The sequence below is a fragment of the Typopeltis vanoorti genome, chromosome 14 (assembly GCF_054136105.1).
Source record: "Typopeltis vanoorti isolate ZY-2024b chromosome 14, IOZ_Tvanoo_1.0, whole genome shotgun sequence".
NCBI lineage: Eukaryota > Metazoa > Arthropoda > Arachnida > Uropygi > Thelyphonidae > Typopeltis > Typopeltis vanoorti.
The window spans coordinates 15,080,150-15,097,159 of record NC_143562.1 but is presented as its reverse complement, the minus strand read 5'-3'; the positions used below and the strand labels follow the sequence as shown (position 1 = coordinate 15,097,159).

Below are 17,010 nucleotides of genomic sequence, written 5' to 3'. Positions count from 1 at the left end.
ATCGTTTACTCAACTCGCCCCCCCTCCAAGATTAAATACTGAGTGCGCCACTGGCTACAACTATTTCTCTTCCCTCCTCTAACTCATTAACCGATCTATTTCTTTCAGTTCTCAAATCACTTTTCCACACACACACACACACACACACACACACACAGCACTGTTGTTATACACATCGGTAGTTCTACAGTCATGACATTGCCAACAATCTGAGACTGCGCAATCATTGCTTCGAAAGCAATAATTCCAAACAACAAACAGCTGTGCTGTATTACTGTGGCTAATTCGTGTTCCACAAATGGGTAGCTATTAATCTATCAACACAACAAAAATAACAGTGATCTCATAAGGTAGCCAGACTTTTTTTTTTAATTCCTTTTTAACTCTAAATAGGTATCAAAATTTCTTCATGCTGGTTTCGAAGTTGTCAAAGGCTGTCAAGCGCATCCAGGTGTTCTTTATTATCAGCAACTGCGACTTTGTTTTCTTTTTTGTCAAACATTTAACCGACTAAGAAAAAAATTCAAGTTATTATCTTGTAATATTAAGGTACATGTTTATGTTTATATCAATCTCACAACGAATATCTACTGTAGGACAGATATTTCCAGGAAATTCTTTCACTTCCTGGATATTGGTATCGCATCTTTCCTTCCTGTTCAACTCCAAGAGAAACACGACCCAAGAATCACTTGATAAGAAGTTTTACTCAAGGATCATCAAAGGTGTTCTAGACGGTAAGTAATTTTTTAAAGCTAAATCCATGCTTTTTTTTAGATGTTTACTGGCCTTTAAAATATTATTGTATTATAATTGACCGAATGCTTCTCGATTCCAAAACCTCCCTTTTAAAAATTTTCGAAAATTTAATAAATGACTATACTTATTATTTTTAAACAAATAAATTAATCAATTCTCCTTCAAAATAACTAATTAACTATTTTTACTAGCGCTCTCGAGTTAGAACTCAAATATATTATATTCAACGTATTTAGGATGTAGTGTTACAGGCCGATCTGTTTCTAGTTGCCATCGCTTCAATGTAAAACAATAAAGCGATGAAGATATCATCGCTTTATTGTATAACCAATCCAATGACATTTTTGAATTGAGTGGCAGAGGAGTTGGATAAGTTGAATTGATATACCATGATTCTTTTAGATTTTGCCGTTTCATGCAGGGTAGGTTATTCACAAACTCAGAAGGATGGGTATATTCTGGACCGCCAGGCGGCTTCGGTGAATAAGTTACTCACAAGTGGTGCTCCCAATTCTATCGTTATTGTGAGTGTTTTTCCATTAAAATTAATCAAACGGAAACCTTAACAGCTGGTTACTTCTGCACAACCTGTCACTACTTATAGTGCATTAAATCAGCCATCTTTCCAATTATAAATCAGCCACGTGTAAGCACCCACTATGTCTACCGTACGCAGCAAAGATGGCGGCAAAGAAAGCCAAAGACGAACGAGCACCCCGTATCTCACCAGCTTATTAAGCAAACTCCCATCATTTGGTCTGGCCCAGGACTTCTGTAGTTGGATTGAGAGCTTTCTGTCTGGACTCACACTGTGATGGTGGATGGCTCCCTATCCTCTCACCATTCAACTAATGCTGGGGTTCCACAAGGTTCTGTCCTCTCACCAACCCTCTTCCTGCTATATATCAACGACTTACTTCAGTTGACCTCCAACCCAATACACCGTTTTGCAGACGACAGCACGCTACACTCCTTGCTTTCATTTGATAAACCATACCCTACACAACTCACCTCAACCTTCAGAACATCAACCACCACCAACCTCAATTCCGATAATGGGGTTCAGATAATCCCTTCAATTTCAATTCTAATCAAACCTATTTCTGTCCTATTTCCCATAAAAAAGAACAATTTTTCCCCAGTATCCTTTTTGACGATATCCAAATTTCTGGACAGTTTGAAATCTCTCTACTTGGAATTACCATCACATCAAGCCTCTCCTGGCATAAACACATCACAACCATTGCATCCTAAGCTTCATAAAAAAAGAAAACTACGATTTCTCTTTTGGTCAAGACGTTACTTCACCCGTGAAGAGCTGTTAACATTATACAAATCACAAATCCGCCCAGCTATTGAATACTGCTCTCACATATGGGGTGGGAGCCTCTAAAAGCTTCCTCGAAATGTTTCACTCAATACACAGGAGACCTATTAGACTTATTAATGACCCATCTCTTACCAACTGTCTCTCTCCCCCCACTTTCGCACAGACGTTTGGTTTCTGCAGTATGTATATTCTACAAATATTTCCATGGGAAATGCTTATCTGAAAGAACATCGATAATTCTTCCCTCAGTACTAAGCTCTTTGGAACACGTGCAGATGCTGCTCAACATCCTTTCACAGTACACCTAGAAACAAACAGAACAAGTTTCTTTTCCTCCTTCTTCATCCCTGCAACTGCTGTATTGTGGAACACTCTCCCTCCCCTGCTGTGTTTCCCAAGGAATACAATTTAAAGTCATTCAAATCAAATGTAAACAAATTCCTCCTCCCTTCCTAACCCACCACCCATACACGGTACTAATGTACGATAGATTGATCAACCAATCTTTGTGTATGAGGTTGACCAAACTCTTGACCTCATATCTCACCGAACTATGACTGGTACGTGTATTATATTATTGGGAATTTGCAATGCTTGAAATATATGTAGAATGATGGATACTTCAGAGGCCACATTGCTGAAGTGGTTACAACCTCACATCGGATAACTGCAGTGTTCAAGACAACTAAGGAAGACAATAAAGAAGTTATTTTCTCACTTTAGAAGGTTTTTATAAGCTCCTATCTGGAGTTCTGCGAGTCAGATTTCGTCGACTCGGTTCCACGGTGGTGAGGAAAGAGTTCGAATCCAGAAGCGGCTAACAAAAATGTCATATCCAGCTTGTGAAACTTTGGATATGAAGATAGAATGAAGATGTGTGATCTTTATATTTTATAACTGATTAAAATAGAAGGAAGAGGAGAAGATAGGATACGTGATAGAAGTACACAAGCTAGTAGCCTTTCTGATTTTTCTTTCTCTTTTGTCGTAGAGGCAATATAGGATTTCAGATGCTTCTGAGTACGTAATGTCTTTTACTAGGTCATCATTTGGGTTAGATGAATATAACACCGTTGTGCTCCAAGTCTGAGATATTCTGTGTAAGTATGACGTTCTTCTATAAGTTATTCAATACATTTTTCTGTCCGTCCGTTCATAGCATAGAATTAATTACAGTCACACCGAAGAAGTTCTAACTGAGGCTTGGCTATTGCTGTTACCCTCCTGCCATGATCAGAGCTTTAATAGCTCAATAACACCTTATCCCTACACTGTCCTCTACAGATAACGGGGAAGATGAAAAGCATTCTTGCTTCGCCCCTTTAAGCCAGTCCTTATAAGGACTATGTTACGTTTTCAGGATCCCCGTGTGGTTGCCAGGATAAGAATAACTCCACTGTAGCCCATGCATGTCGTACGAGGCGACTAAACTTGGTATCCAGGGATTGTAATGGATGGCAATGCTGTAGTCAATGAAGCGCTAACTGAGGTCGGTAATTACTGTTACCCTCTTGCCACGATCAGAGCTTTATATAGCTCAATAACACCTTATCCCTACACTGTCCTCTACAGATAACAGGGAAGATGAAAAGCATCCTTGCTTCGCCCATCTACCAAAAAATGTTACATTTGAGATTCTCGATTATGATTTTGATGTGGACAGACGTGTTTTATTTACTGTGCTAGAAAACCGCGCTCTTTCAGGCTGTATTACACTATTTACGGAGGTTTTCCGTGAATCTGATGATGATGGCCGCGTATGCCCCACTCGACACAAGGACCAGTGGTGGATGTATGGTTTTCAGGGAGGTAGGTAATTTTCGAGCCGCGCCAAGTAAGTTTCACGGTTTCTTCCCACAACACTACAACATTTATTACTATCTTTCTCCATTGCTGCTAGTAGACCACCTCAATCTACAGAATCTTCTTCTGGCAAGTCCCTAGATCAGCAGGATTTTATCAACTGTGAGGAATATTGTCGTCATCACCATGAACGAGGAGGAAGATGACACTTATATTGAATCTCTCAACAAAGGGCTGACGTTCAGCATTCTCAAAAAGATTGTAAGAAATTTCGAGCACGAATGGCCTAGCATCGTTTAGTTCTACTCCTTACCAAGAGAAGTTGAGGACAGAGAAGACACTGCCCAGATGGAGGAGAAGCTGGATTTGGTGATATCCCTACCCCAGACTTTGAAGAGGTCCGTGCGCGCAAGAAACACAAAACCACCGACGCAGAACCTCCAATGGATTCCGGTATGGAAGATGACACTCCCAAGTTCCGATTCCTCGGCCTCTCCCCAAAGAGATGGTGTCCCAGATCGTCCCTGGGAAAAGAAAATGGACACCCTTAAGGTCCACCATGACAAATTACAAATACATTACATCGCAGCTAAAAATATGGATGATGGCGACAAAATCCAGCCTGCTACCGTGATGGACTATAGAAAACTGACCAAAGCGTTAGATTCAAGTGGTACTCAATACCACACTTTCTCTCTCGGTTCGGAGAGGAATCTGAAGGTGGTCATCCTAGGTGTTATAGAGGACCTAACTACAGACGAAATAGAGGCCGACTTCTACTAGCAGGACCTGCCACCCTATTAAGGTCAGTAGGATGACTAGAGCTGACAAAAGCCCGATGCCTGTGGATTTTGTTGAGATCCATAAAGCCTACAAAAATATTTATGACCTAAGATCAGTCTTGCCATTTATGACCTAAGATCAGTCTGGGGGCTCAAGATTACCCTTGAGCCTCTGCGGAAGAAAGTTTCAACTGGACAGTGCCATAGGTGTCAAAGATTTAGCCATGCTCAGAGTATAAATGCGTGAAATGTGCCAATAGCCACCCCACTAACACTTGTACAAAGCCAAAAACCACCCTGGCTAGTTGCGCAAACTGTGGCCCTTACCCAACTAACTATAAAGGATGCATTCAACATCCGAATAATAGACGGTCCAAAAGAAATAGACAATCCTCCGTCTCTATCAGCTCACGAACACCTCCACAGTCTCAGAGTGTTCAACAATATGAGACAGAAGTCCCACCGCAGCAGTTTGAGGCCCCTTAGAGAACAAACTACCAACGGCAGGCAAGGACCTATGCAGACGTGCCTGTGCCAAAACGACAACGAAGAAACAGAATCAGAATCAATCAGCAGCGCAGTCAAACCTGACAACTGTCATTACTGCCTCCCTGGCGAATATGCTACAGGATTTCTGCAGGTCCAATCCTGCACCAGCTACCAAAAAAAAAAAAAAAGATTCCTATATGAAACACGATCAATCCTCTCAGCACTTATTGATTGAACACGAATAAACTAACTCCAGACTCTCTACAGATTGTGGCAGCCTCAAACACAAGATTATGGAAGTCCAAGAGTTCACTCAGAGACTTAAGCCAGACGTTGTTTTGATAAGTGAAACACACCTGAGGCCAGCCCCAAAATAAGTGGATATCCTTTACAGAAATGACAGGCCAAATTACAGAGGTGATTTGGCCTGTCATTTCGTCGGATATGGCCTGTATGGTGTCGGATATAATATTTAACGAAGATGGCACTGCCATCTTCGTTAAATATTATATCCGACACCATACAGTAAACAATGCCCAACCACTAGCCTCGAGGTGACTGGCGTGATGGTTCTTACTAGCTCGGCTGGCAGACTGAAAATTTACGCTGCATACACCCCACCGCAAAAAACACTACCGCACACGGATCTGGATGCTAGAGAGCCCATCATTATTGCTGGGGACTTAAACTCCAAACAACCGGCATGGAATTATAGAAACACAAACAACAACGGACGCATTCTTGGCAACTACACAGAATTCAATTGCGCTTACGTCGCAAGCCCCACTGATCCTACTCATCACAGCCCGAATGGCACCGCTGACATCTTGGATATAGCCGTCCTGCAAAATGTTAAATTTCAATATAATTTAAAAATATTAAATGAGCTTTCATTAGACCATCATCCAGAGCTATTACAGCTGGGAGCAACAAAACCTGACTTCCCCTCACTCATTCATATCTTGGGAAAAATTAGCAAAAGCACTCTCAGAATTGATTGGCCCTGTTCCTCTTATGAGGTCAAAGCAAGAAATTGAAACAGCAGTCAAAAATTTTACTCAGCAAATCAATGCAGCCATAAAGACAGTAACCTCTTACACGACTCGCTCCACAACAAATTGGTTACCGGAGGATATTATGAACTGATCAGAGATAAAAATAAAGATAGAAAAAGATTTCACAATACTCGCGCGCCTCAAGACACAAGAATCGTTAACAGATTAAATGGAGCTGTGAGAGACGCCCTGAAAGCCCGCAGGAATTGGTTGTAGGAAGATAAGTTGGCTTCCTTCTCAAGATCACTCTATTTGGGGACTCTTGAGGAATCTCAGAAACAAAAACAGATCTCTTCCCGCTCTACAATCGGACCTGGGCGTTGTGCACACGGATGCAGAGAAGGCAGAAACAATTGCAAAATATTTAGAAGAGCAGTGTAGATCTTCTTATGAAAACTTAAACTTTAACCACTTGTATAAAATTCATCGTCATGTCAGACACGTACTAAAACTTCCTGATGCCTGTACTAATCAAATCGTTCCTACTTCACCAGCAGAAAGACCGCGCGGTTAGGCTTTGCGCTTCGCAACCATATGCCTGGGGAAGGAGTGTTCTAGGTTCGATTCCCGTCAACGACGTGAGGAGCTCAAGGATCTTCTTCAACCATAGCCAAGTTAGCCGTTCTTGGGCGTGGACAGCAGGGTTTTTCCGCAAGTTTATCTGGTGTTTTTCATCCTGCCAGCAGGCAATCGGTTCGAGGACACACACACACGGATTACAGTCAGGACTGCTGACCCAGCCATAGGTCTGATTCGTCAGCCTATGCCGATTCCGGAGACCGGATAAAATTGGGGGGGGGGGACTAGATGGTACCGCGAACTCCCGTAAAATGGGAGAACGCTGTATCATCACACGGAATTTTAATTTAATTTTTTACTAGCAGAAATCCACGAGATTATTAAGAACGTTAACAACAAAAAAGCTCCTGGTCCAGATGGCATCACCAATAAAGTCATTAAACTACTACCACACAAAGCCATTGTGCACCTTACCAACATAATCAACGCGAATCTAATGATCACGATATTTCCCTTCCCAGTGGAAAACTGCTTATATAACCCCTTTCATAAACCAGGTAAAGATCAACATCTAGCAGAAAATTATCGTCCCATTAGCCTGATTTCAAACCTGGGAGAGATTGCAGAAAGGGTCATATTCACCAGGCTCTAATCCACAGTAAATAAGCTGAATATCCTCCCAAATGAACAATTCGGATTCCGTCAACATCATAGCACCACTCATTAGATCCATAGATTAACTGAATATATTACCACAGGCTACAATTGGCATCAACTCACCGGAGCTGTCTTTCTGGACATGGCCAAGGCCTTCGATAAGCATTATGTGGAGCATTATGGTTTGCTCCACAAGCTCATCGCCTTTCACATTCCACTACAGATGATACAGTTGAACCAATCATACCTCAGCAACAGATTTATGCAGGTCAAGATAAACGGAAGTGTATCTATCAAGCGCCGCATTCTGGCTAGAATTCCGCAAGGATCATTACTGGCCCCAATTCTGTTCTCCATAGTTATGGCAGATATTTCACACAATCCAATGTCATCTATCTTGGCCCTCTACGCTGATGACACAGTGATACTAACCAGATCTCTTCGCTCACACCTTGTCACCAAAAACTTCAAGAAAACCTACAAATTTTAGAAAAATGGTTCTCCAATTGGAGATTATAAGTAAATCCCTTGAAGAGTATAGTCATGCTCTTCTCCACAAGAACATGTCTCCTACAGGGGACATATTCCTGCTTAACAAAAATTCCTTGTAAAACAGAAGTCAGGTACCTTGCTGCTGCTGGACAAAAGACTAACCTTCAACCACTACATCAAGGACTCGTATGCAAAGGCATCAAAAGCCATCGCGCAGCTCTATCCCCTAATAAACAAAAACAGTAAATTACATACCGAACCAAACTACTCCTCCACAAACTGATGATTCTTCCTATAATCAAATATGCTTCGCTAACATGGAGCCGCACCGCCGATACTAATATCCTCAAATTGCAGCGAGTGCAAAACAAGTGCCTACGTATGATTCTGAATGCCCCATGAGTTTGTCAGAGATGTTCAACTTCATCGAGACACCAACATCCGCTATATCTACTCTTTCCTCCAGTCTCTTGCAGCAAAGTATTTCTTAAAAAGGTATACACATCCCAATCCACTAGTGCAACAAGCTGCTGACTTTGATGAAACGGATCTCTACAAAAACAAAAGACCTGAGGCCATCCTAATTTCAAGAAATGATCTATAATCCTCTTGCCGTCTCAGGGCGAGCATTTTGCTCATAAACGTTTTCCTTCACCGTATCAATTTCAGATAGCGGGAATATGAAAACCGTCTTGCTTCACCTTGCTTCATCTTGCTTGCATCTGGCTTGGAGTCAGTAAAGTTAAAGTTACGTTTGAGGAGAGATAAATCCAGAGGTTAACAGATGGCACTGCTGTAGCCAATGAAGGTTTAACTGAGGCTCAGCTATTTTCGTTACCCCGCCATGATCAGGGCTTATAGCTCAATAGAACCCCCATCCATACACTTTGTTCTACACATAACGGGGAATATGAAAAGCATTCTTGCTTCACCCATCTAGCTCCCCCCCCCCGAAAAAAAATTACGTTTTAACTAACAGGCTAAAACGATGACTATTTTGATCAAAAGAGGTTGTACATCAACTTACTAATGATAGAGTATGTTTCGGTGAACGTGCAGGCTTAATTAAAAAAAAAAAATCATGAAATTTGTTAAAACTAGATAACGACAACTTACATTAGAGATTTCTAGACCCTGTATTGTGCATAACATGAAAAACGTTTCTTTTAATAGTTTCTATATGAGACGAAAGTCCTTTAGAATGAGTGATCCATCTTGAAGTCAACGTACACTCATCAGCCAAAGCATTATAACCAATCTAGCCTGTTTAAGTCCTTCCTACAATTACTTGAGTTTTCTATGCCACCAAGTCCCATTCATCTCTTTAATCTCTTCCTCCCACAAAATTCAGTAAAATATTTGCTTACCATTTTTAACTGAATCTTTGTTGATTAATGTAATAATAAATTACAAAAAATGCAATAATGATAGTTTAATGGTATATTTGGATGGTGATCATAAAATTATTATTATTATTATTTTTACATGATATAATATAATGTTATAATATATAATATAATTATAATATAACTTAATTCTCAAATTATAATTATAATTATATTATTAATATTATTTGTTTATTTTCGTATGTTGTTTCTTGCATTGTGAATTTTATATTTTATTCTAATTTTCAGGTTTTCGAGATTATAAAACTGCGTCGCGACCATCACTTTAAGGAACATGATCTTTCGCAGTTTGATTCCCTGTGGAAATATCTTCAGGTTTCTTGCAATATTGTGTCATTTTGTAGTGATCTTGGGTAAGATAACAGCACACTTGTAAATACTTTTATTATTATATTATAATAAAATATAAATATACAAAATTAATAATATCATCAGACCAATATGTATGACAAATATTAAAATGTTGTTTTTCGATAAGCATTTAAAAATAGAGAAGAGGTTAAAATAGTATATACGTTTTGAGTCTCATTGGAATTGAATATAAAAATTAAACAAAATATATAATTTAAACTCTAATATAATATACCATAAAATTCTAAAACATCTTTACATAGCTGGAAAAAAATCTGAGTATAAATAGAAAAATGTGATAAGCGGTTTTTTATTTTTTGAATAAAATATCGATTAATTGACTTTTTAAGATAAATTTGTAAGTTTGTGATTGAGTTAAATTTTGTTAAACAGTTTGTACTTATTCATTAATTGCTAAATAAATTCGCTAATCGCAAATAACATAGAAGAATTAATGTTTACTAAAAAAAGATGGGCTTCTCTAGCTGATTCGATAACGACGGGGTAGAAATCCAGTCTAGAATACAGAAAAAAGACCTTTAGAAATATTTCAACTGAAGATCAGTCTGCCTGTCTCATCGAAACCAGATTATTCCTTACCTAACCCTAAATGGCATCATCTGCGACTATGGTTCACCTCACCTTACCACCCACATCATAAACGACGCGGGTGATATTGGTGAAAGGGCAAAACCATTTTGCCAGATGGAATTCTTCTTGAAATCGGCTCTGTACAATCTGCTCTGGCTCAAGATCTCCTTATCTCACTCTTCATTTGCTACTTTACCTTATTTAATTAAGACACACTCTTTTCTTCCCACACTTGTTTAGACGACCAACACAGATCACCCTTCTCGAATACCCCGAGTTACATCTTTAAACAGAATGACACCAGAAAAATCCTCAATGGTCTTAATACCAAACGTCTCCTTCCAAGTGCTATCTCTCCAATTTCTGCTCGAATTAATACAATTAATACCCATCTCGTATCTCCTTATACGTCCCCTGTCCAAAAAGAAACCGAACTTTTCGAAAATATAAGAAAGTAGTGGCGCCACCTGTTGTATCTTTTTGTTCTCGAAAGCAGCAACCTTCATTAGTTCTGTCAACTGTTTATGAGATTTGTATCATTAGAAGCCGAGTTATAGTGCCAAGAGTGACAGTGTGTTTTGACGAACGGTCGGAAAATGAGTTTCAAATAGAGAGCTGCGACTGAGTATTGTGTTAAACTTGGTAAACATTTTACCGAAATGCATCAAATGCTTCAAAAAACATACTGTGATGAATGAGTATCCCGTACTGAAGTTTACGAGTGGTTTAAGCGATTTCAAAGTGATCGAAATCGCTTAAACCACTTGAGGACGACGAAAAGCTGGGCAGTCCAAAAACTGGACTGAGCGAAGTTAACATCCAAAAAGAGCGTGATGTCATCAAAGAAAACCAGAAATCGTCCGTGTGATTGATTGAAGATGAATCGGGGATTCCAAAATCAACTGTGCGCAACATTTTGACCGAGAGTTTAAACCTTCATAAATTGAATTCGCGATTTGTTCCCTACAAGTTGACTGAAGACCAAAAAATGTATCGAATTGAACACTACAAGGATCCCATTAACTCCTTAACGTACCAATTAAAAATCAGAAAGCGGTAGTTTTTCTTTTTGGGCGAGTTTTGGGCGAGGGTAATTTGCCAGATCAAATTCATCATTATTTGAAAAATAATGATGAATTTGTGCAAACGAAAAAAGAAATAGCCGATACAGGCCGTTGACAACTTTTCTCGGCTAAAAGGAAATAGGCAGAAGATTGTCTAGCGTTATATTCGGTTGTATTTATATGTGAAACCAAAATTCAAAATCAATTTTAGTGCAATAAACAAAAGACGTGTCACAGACGTCTTTGTATGTTAAGGAGTTAAAACCGCTCGTAAGGACTTAAACTTCCTTAAAAAGATCGTTTCTGGTGACGAAACTGGTGTTTTGAATATGAGCCCGAAACAAACTGCCAGAGTGCTAAGTGGAGACCACCAGAAGAGTGGCATCCGAAAAAATGTCGCTTGGAGACGTCAAAAGTAAAGACGATGTTGATTTGTTTGTGCGATTCCAAGGACATTATGCACAAAGAATTCGTTCCACCTGGCCAAACGGTCATTAGTGAGTTTTATCTCAAAGTTTTAAAGCGATTGATAGCGAGAATTCGTCGCGTACGGCATGAATATCGTGACGACAAACACACTGTCCCTCTTGACACTATAACTCGCTTCTAATGAAACAAATGTCATAAACAATTGAAAGAATATTAATGAAGTTGCCGCTTTCGACAACAAAAAGATACAGCAACTAGTTTCTTATATTTTCAAAACAGTTTGGTTTCTTTTTGGACAGAGAGTGTAGACGACCAACACAGATCACCCTTCTCGAATACCCCAAGTTACACACTTCTGTTTAAAGATCAAAGATGTTTGATCTTTAAACAGAAGGACACCAGAAAAATCCTGAATGGTCTAGATACCAAGAAGTCTCCTTCCAAGTGCTACTATCCCTCCAATTTGTGATCGAATTAACACCCATCTTTTACAAGCTGTCATGCTCGTCATTTATCGAACAGCATTGAAACAAGCCTTTAACCGGCTTCGTCGCAATATTCTTCAGACTGATAGAGAACGCATTACCAGTGAACATCTTTACTACCTGAAAATTATAAGCCAATTAGTGATCCCCATAATGGACTTCGTAATTCTCGTTCTAAAGGAAATGGAAATATTTGGATAAATAATTATCTTCAAATTCTTCCTCTCTCTGACTTCAAATCTTATCCATAATTTTGCTGATGACAGCAGGATTCTCAATTCCTCTTCTGAATTCATCGGAGAAACTTTGCTGGTAGTACTCACATAATGCAAGGTTCAAGATAATTCTCCGAACTTCTCGAACCAACTTTTGATCTTCTTTCTTCAGTCTATTTTTCTATATTCTTTCCAACGGCCTTTCACATATCGTTGTCCACAAAGAACACAACCACTAGATTTCCAAGAAGTTTTTATTAAATTCCTGTTATTGTGGTATAGCTTTTGTTTGCTGGGTGATGGTCATCATCATAAGATGAAGATGATGATGATGAACCTAAAATTACGCGTCTGTTAGATCCATTGGTACTAACAGGCACATAAGCACCCATAACCTTCTAAGTATCTTTGGATTTCATAAGCTTAGTTCTTGGACAAGGGTTAAATGATACCTATAGGTTTTCTCTGTATGTAAATTGAGTGTATTCTCTTAGCCGGTTTGATGGATGAAAAGCGAACTCATCGTTTGTTGAAAAGACCTGAAAAAAGTCCTTTGTATCCTAGACGGGACTCAAACCAAAGGGCTTTTGTGTGGAGTTGATATCCAGTACACACACAGCTGAGGCATCAATGAGATTTTTTTTTTCAATAATGATAACTCGGTTGGTCACTCAAGAACACTAATACGTAGCTTAAACAAATTATATTTACATTTGGAGACTGCGAACGTCCATTTTAAGAGACAAATAATGAAACAAGTTACGATGCGTAGAATACTATACCATATGTAATACGTACCTAAACATTTCTATATTAACAAGCTTCGTGAATTAGTTTATTATTATTATTAAGACGAGAAAGAAAATAGGGGAAGCATCAGTATTGTTGCGATGCTAAAACACATCGCAGAAAATCGCTGGTCAGTTCTAACACTACCCGCCCGTGTCAATTAGTGGAAATGGTATTAGCACTCTTCAATGCTAGGCCGCCCAATGGAAAAACTTCCTACGTTCGATGCTAGTCTCTGACTAGAGGAACATTTGATTAGCATGTCTTCGACCGAGTCCCGAGTTAATCGATTGCTGGCCCAGAAGAGCGGGTTTTTTCTCATGGAAACTCCGGTTTTTCATCCCATAAACTCAAGAAAGCTGCAGAATCCACACTATTTCAGACATTAAAAATATTGTGTTAGAGTCAAGGACCACGAGATGGCAATAATTGTTTGAAAGCGGCTGTCTCTTCACTGGATGTCGCTTAAAATTAGTGATAGCCTTGGGCTAGCTAACGTGGGCTGCAAGTGGAGACTGAACTGCCTACTCAGTCTCCAAAAGTAAGACAGGGCTAAACGGCCTCGCCTAATCCCTATACGGGAATAAAAGGTGTTAGCTGATGTTATTTATAACACTAATATGTCTATGGCATTGGTCTTGAACGTTTACCAACGCCATCTACCCATCAGAGTTAGAGGTGACTTGAAGTTGTCCTGTAAGTAAAGCAGATGTTCCGAATTAAGAATAACAGGGTCATGTCAAAACAGACAAGGATGAACATAGCAATTCTAAGATTCATGGTTTCCGGTGATATCTTATGCAAGAAGAGCATGAAATTAAAAAAAACATTTATACAGAATATGGCTAGCTATAATTAATGGAAAAAAGTAGGAAAATTTGATGATAAATGTATTTTTTGTGGTGTTAGGGGAAACAATGCTGAACTTCATTTACTACTCACCTAAAAAATAAAAATCACCTAACGCTTATTTGTTCCCGCATAGGGAGTAGGCGGGGCCGTTTACCCTATCTAACTTTTGGAGACCGAGTGGGCAATTCAATCTCCACTGGTAGCCAATCAAAGAGATAGCTGGCCCAAGGCTATCACAGATTCATCGGTACGCAGTGAAGAAGGCGGCAAGCTAGTGTTGCCATCTCGTGGTCCCTAACCCTAACACAATATTTTTAATGTCTGAAAATAGTGTGGTTTCGACGGTCGATATTCTTGAGTTTACGGGACGAAAAAACCTAAAAAAAAACCTATGTAAAAGTCTAAAGTTTTACATAGATCTTTATATAAACATGAACGTTTATATAAAGAAAGTTCTGAATCCCTACTACACAGACCAAATTTAAACCGCAACGACGTTCTTACTATTCCTAAAGTATGGGAAATTGTCATACAAAATTGTGTAAAATAATTATTATTAGTTTTTTTTTATTTTTCATTTCTTATTTATTTATTTATTTTAACACGTTAGCACGTTTAATGAGATTCTATTGTAAACTTGCCCCCTAACTGTATGTTATTCCTATTATTGTTTAAATACTGTACTGATGATGTCCTAAGATACTTAGGATGATATATTTACAATTAAATAATTTTCACTGTGGTTAATACGTGTTTCTTTTAATTATGATCTCACCACTAGTTTCGTTATTTAAAAAAAAATAATAATATAATATACTAAAATTTAATTAATTAAATTGGACTCTTTACCAAGTAATAATAAAAATAAATGATAATTATTCTAATACACCATACAAAAATTCAGAGAAAATGTCCACAAAAGAGATTAAAAACATAAACAGCCGTAAGCGGATTGATTCATTCAATCCAATACCCTTGGTGGGTAATGGATGGCAATGCTGTAGCCAGTGAAGTTCTAACTGAGGCTCGGCTATTGCTTGTTACCCTCCTGCCATGATCAGAGCTTTAATTGCTCAATACCACCTTATCCCTACACTGTTCTCTACAGGTAACGGGGAATATGAAAAGCATTCTTGCTTCGCCCCTTTAAGCCAGTCCTTATAAGGATTATAAGGAACAGCCGTAAGCCGTACTCCCCCCCCCCCAAAAAAAAGACTTATAAAGTTCGATTCTAGTTGTCTAGTAGAGGAGCTTTTTACAAGACTTTCTCCTACCGATTCCCTGTTTACTCGATCTCTGGCATGGGAAATTAGGGTTGATTTTTAATACCACAATTGAGGAAAATTATCCCTAGAACTCACACTGTTTCAGAAAGTAACATATAATGAGGTGATTGCGCTTTGTTATTTAGAAATACATAGGCAGGTGAGTTAAGTATGTAGTTCCATGATTATAAATTGTGAGTAGCTATTGGGACAGAAAATATAACAAAAAAAAGAGAAAATACATGAAAAAAGTTGATAAACCAATGTACGTATTTTGACCCTTTTTTCTACAATATCTGTCACTTTATTAAAATATACCTCAGTTTTTCATTGCATATTTAACGAGTCAAATGTGTAGTTCATGTTCATAAAGCTGTTATCATATGTGTGACATAAAATTATCTAAAAAATTAATGTAACGTTTGATGTTCATTTTCTTAATAGTAACCATATCCATATTCATTCATCTGATCTCGATACTATATATTGCCATTCACTTTTTCATATTACTGCCACGCACGCACACACACACACACAGTTGTTGTTCCGACGATTCGTATAGTGCTGAAGTCACAAACGTTTCGCATTCTTACTTGAGAAGACATCATAATCCTCACCCACATTCTCAACGTTTTGTTACATAATGATGGTTCGTTTCTTAAATTTTTATATACCAAAGTTTCCTTGTGTCAGTATTATCGCTACATTTTATATTATTATTATTTATTATTTTTTTTTTTTAGGTGACACAGACTCTCCATCCATAGATGGCGTCTGCGGTAGCGAGCTGACAGCTGAGGAGTACTTGGATCTGTTAATCGAAGCAGCTCGACCAGGCATACCCGATCCACTCCCTCTTAGAGAAGAATTTCTCGTAGTTCGACTGTACGATGGAAAGGTGCACGGGTTATCTGGATTGAAACGAAATGGTCCTGCCTCCGTCGTCTGTACGGACAATTCCGCCACTATGTCTGCATTACTAAGCGTCAGTGATGTGTCCCTGATGTACCTTTGGGAGTTCAAGTTCGAATTTTTGAAATTCAGTGGAACTGTAACCCTTTCCGCCAAGCATGTGGATGTTTTTGCTGAAGTAGCCCGTAGCACTCGACAAACTTCAGTGACCTCCTTGAGAAAACTAGAAATTGTAGATTTGTCCAAGGTCAAAGTGAATGCCACTGGTGGTGGCCCGGTGACATGGCTATTTTCGAAAATAGGAACAGTGATTGTTCGTCTCTTCCAAGAATGCATCGCGAAAGCGCTAGAAGGTCCAGTTAAGAAAGCCATCAACGACGTTTTAAAGGATTAACATTTATCTCAGTTTCAATTTTTTTACATTTCCTCAATGTCGTTCATGTATCTCATGGTCATCCCCAACTGCATATGATATTTGGAAAAGATCTGTAGCTTTTAGCACACATCGATTGATATTAAATATATTTAATTTTTATTCGTGTCTTATTAAAACCACTAGACCACTTTTATTACCATTTATCACACGGGAAAGTTATGAGGGATCTTTAATATGGTTGAGGTATCCATAAACCAATCTGCTGTGAGTGATCCATCCTCAACCGGGCTGTGGCTGTACTTCAACATATCTTTAGTAGCACATGATGGTCTAATATCCCTATACTGTTCTGATCAATGCTCAATGGCTTCTCACGAACCTGTAATTTG

The 17,010-nt window shown here is 38.7% G+C and overlaps 1 protein-coding gene across 1 annotated transcript; it reads left to right on the top strand.

Annotated features, from left to right (window-relative positions):
* Positions 1 to 698: 698 nt before the first annotated feature.
* On the top strand, positions 699 to 16,743 carry LOC150099251 (uncharacterized). Its single transcript, XM_090404296.1, has 3 exons — positions 699 to 737; positions 9,521 to 9,645; positions 16,077 to 16,743. Exons 2-3 carry the CDS (start codon positions 9,567 to 9,569, stop codon positions 16,637 to 16,639), a joined length of 642 nt encoding a protein of 213 aa, XP_090260422.1. The 5' UTR covers positions 699 to 737; positions 9,521 to 9,566; the 3' UTR covers positions 16,640 to 16,743.
* The last annotated feature ends 267 nt before the right edge of the window (positions 16,744 to 17,010 follow it).

Excerpts from the sequence above, each read along its gene's own strand:
- LOC150099251 (XM_090404296.1), top strand. The coding sequence starts at position 9,567 with ATGATCTTTCGCAGTTTGATTCCCTGTGGAAATATCTTCAGGTTTCTT. Across the intron at positions 9,646-16,076 it reads TCATTTTGTAGTGATCTTGG|GTGACACAGACTCTCCATCC; the intron begins GTAAGATAACAG and ends TTTTTTTTTTAG.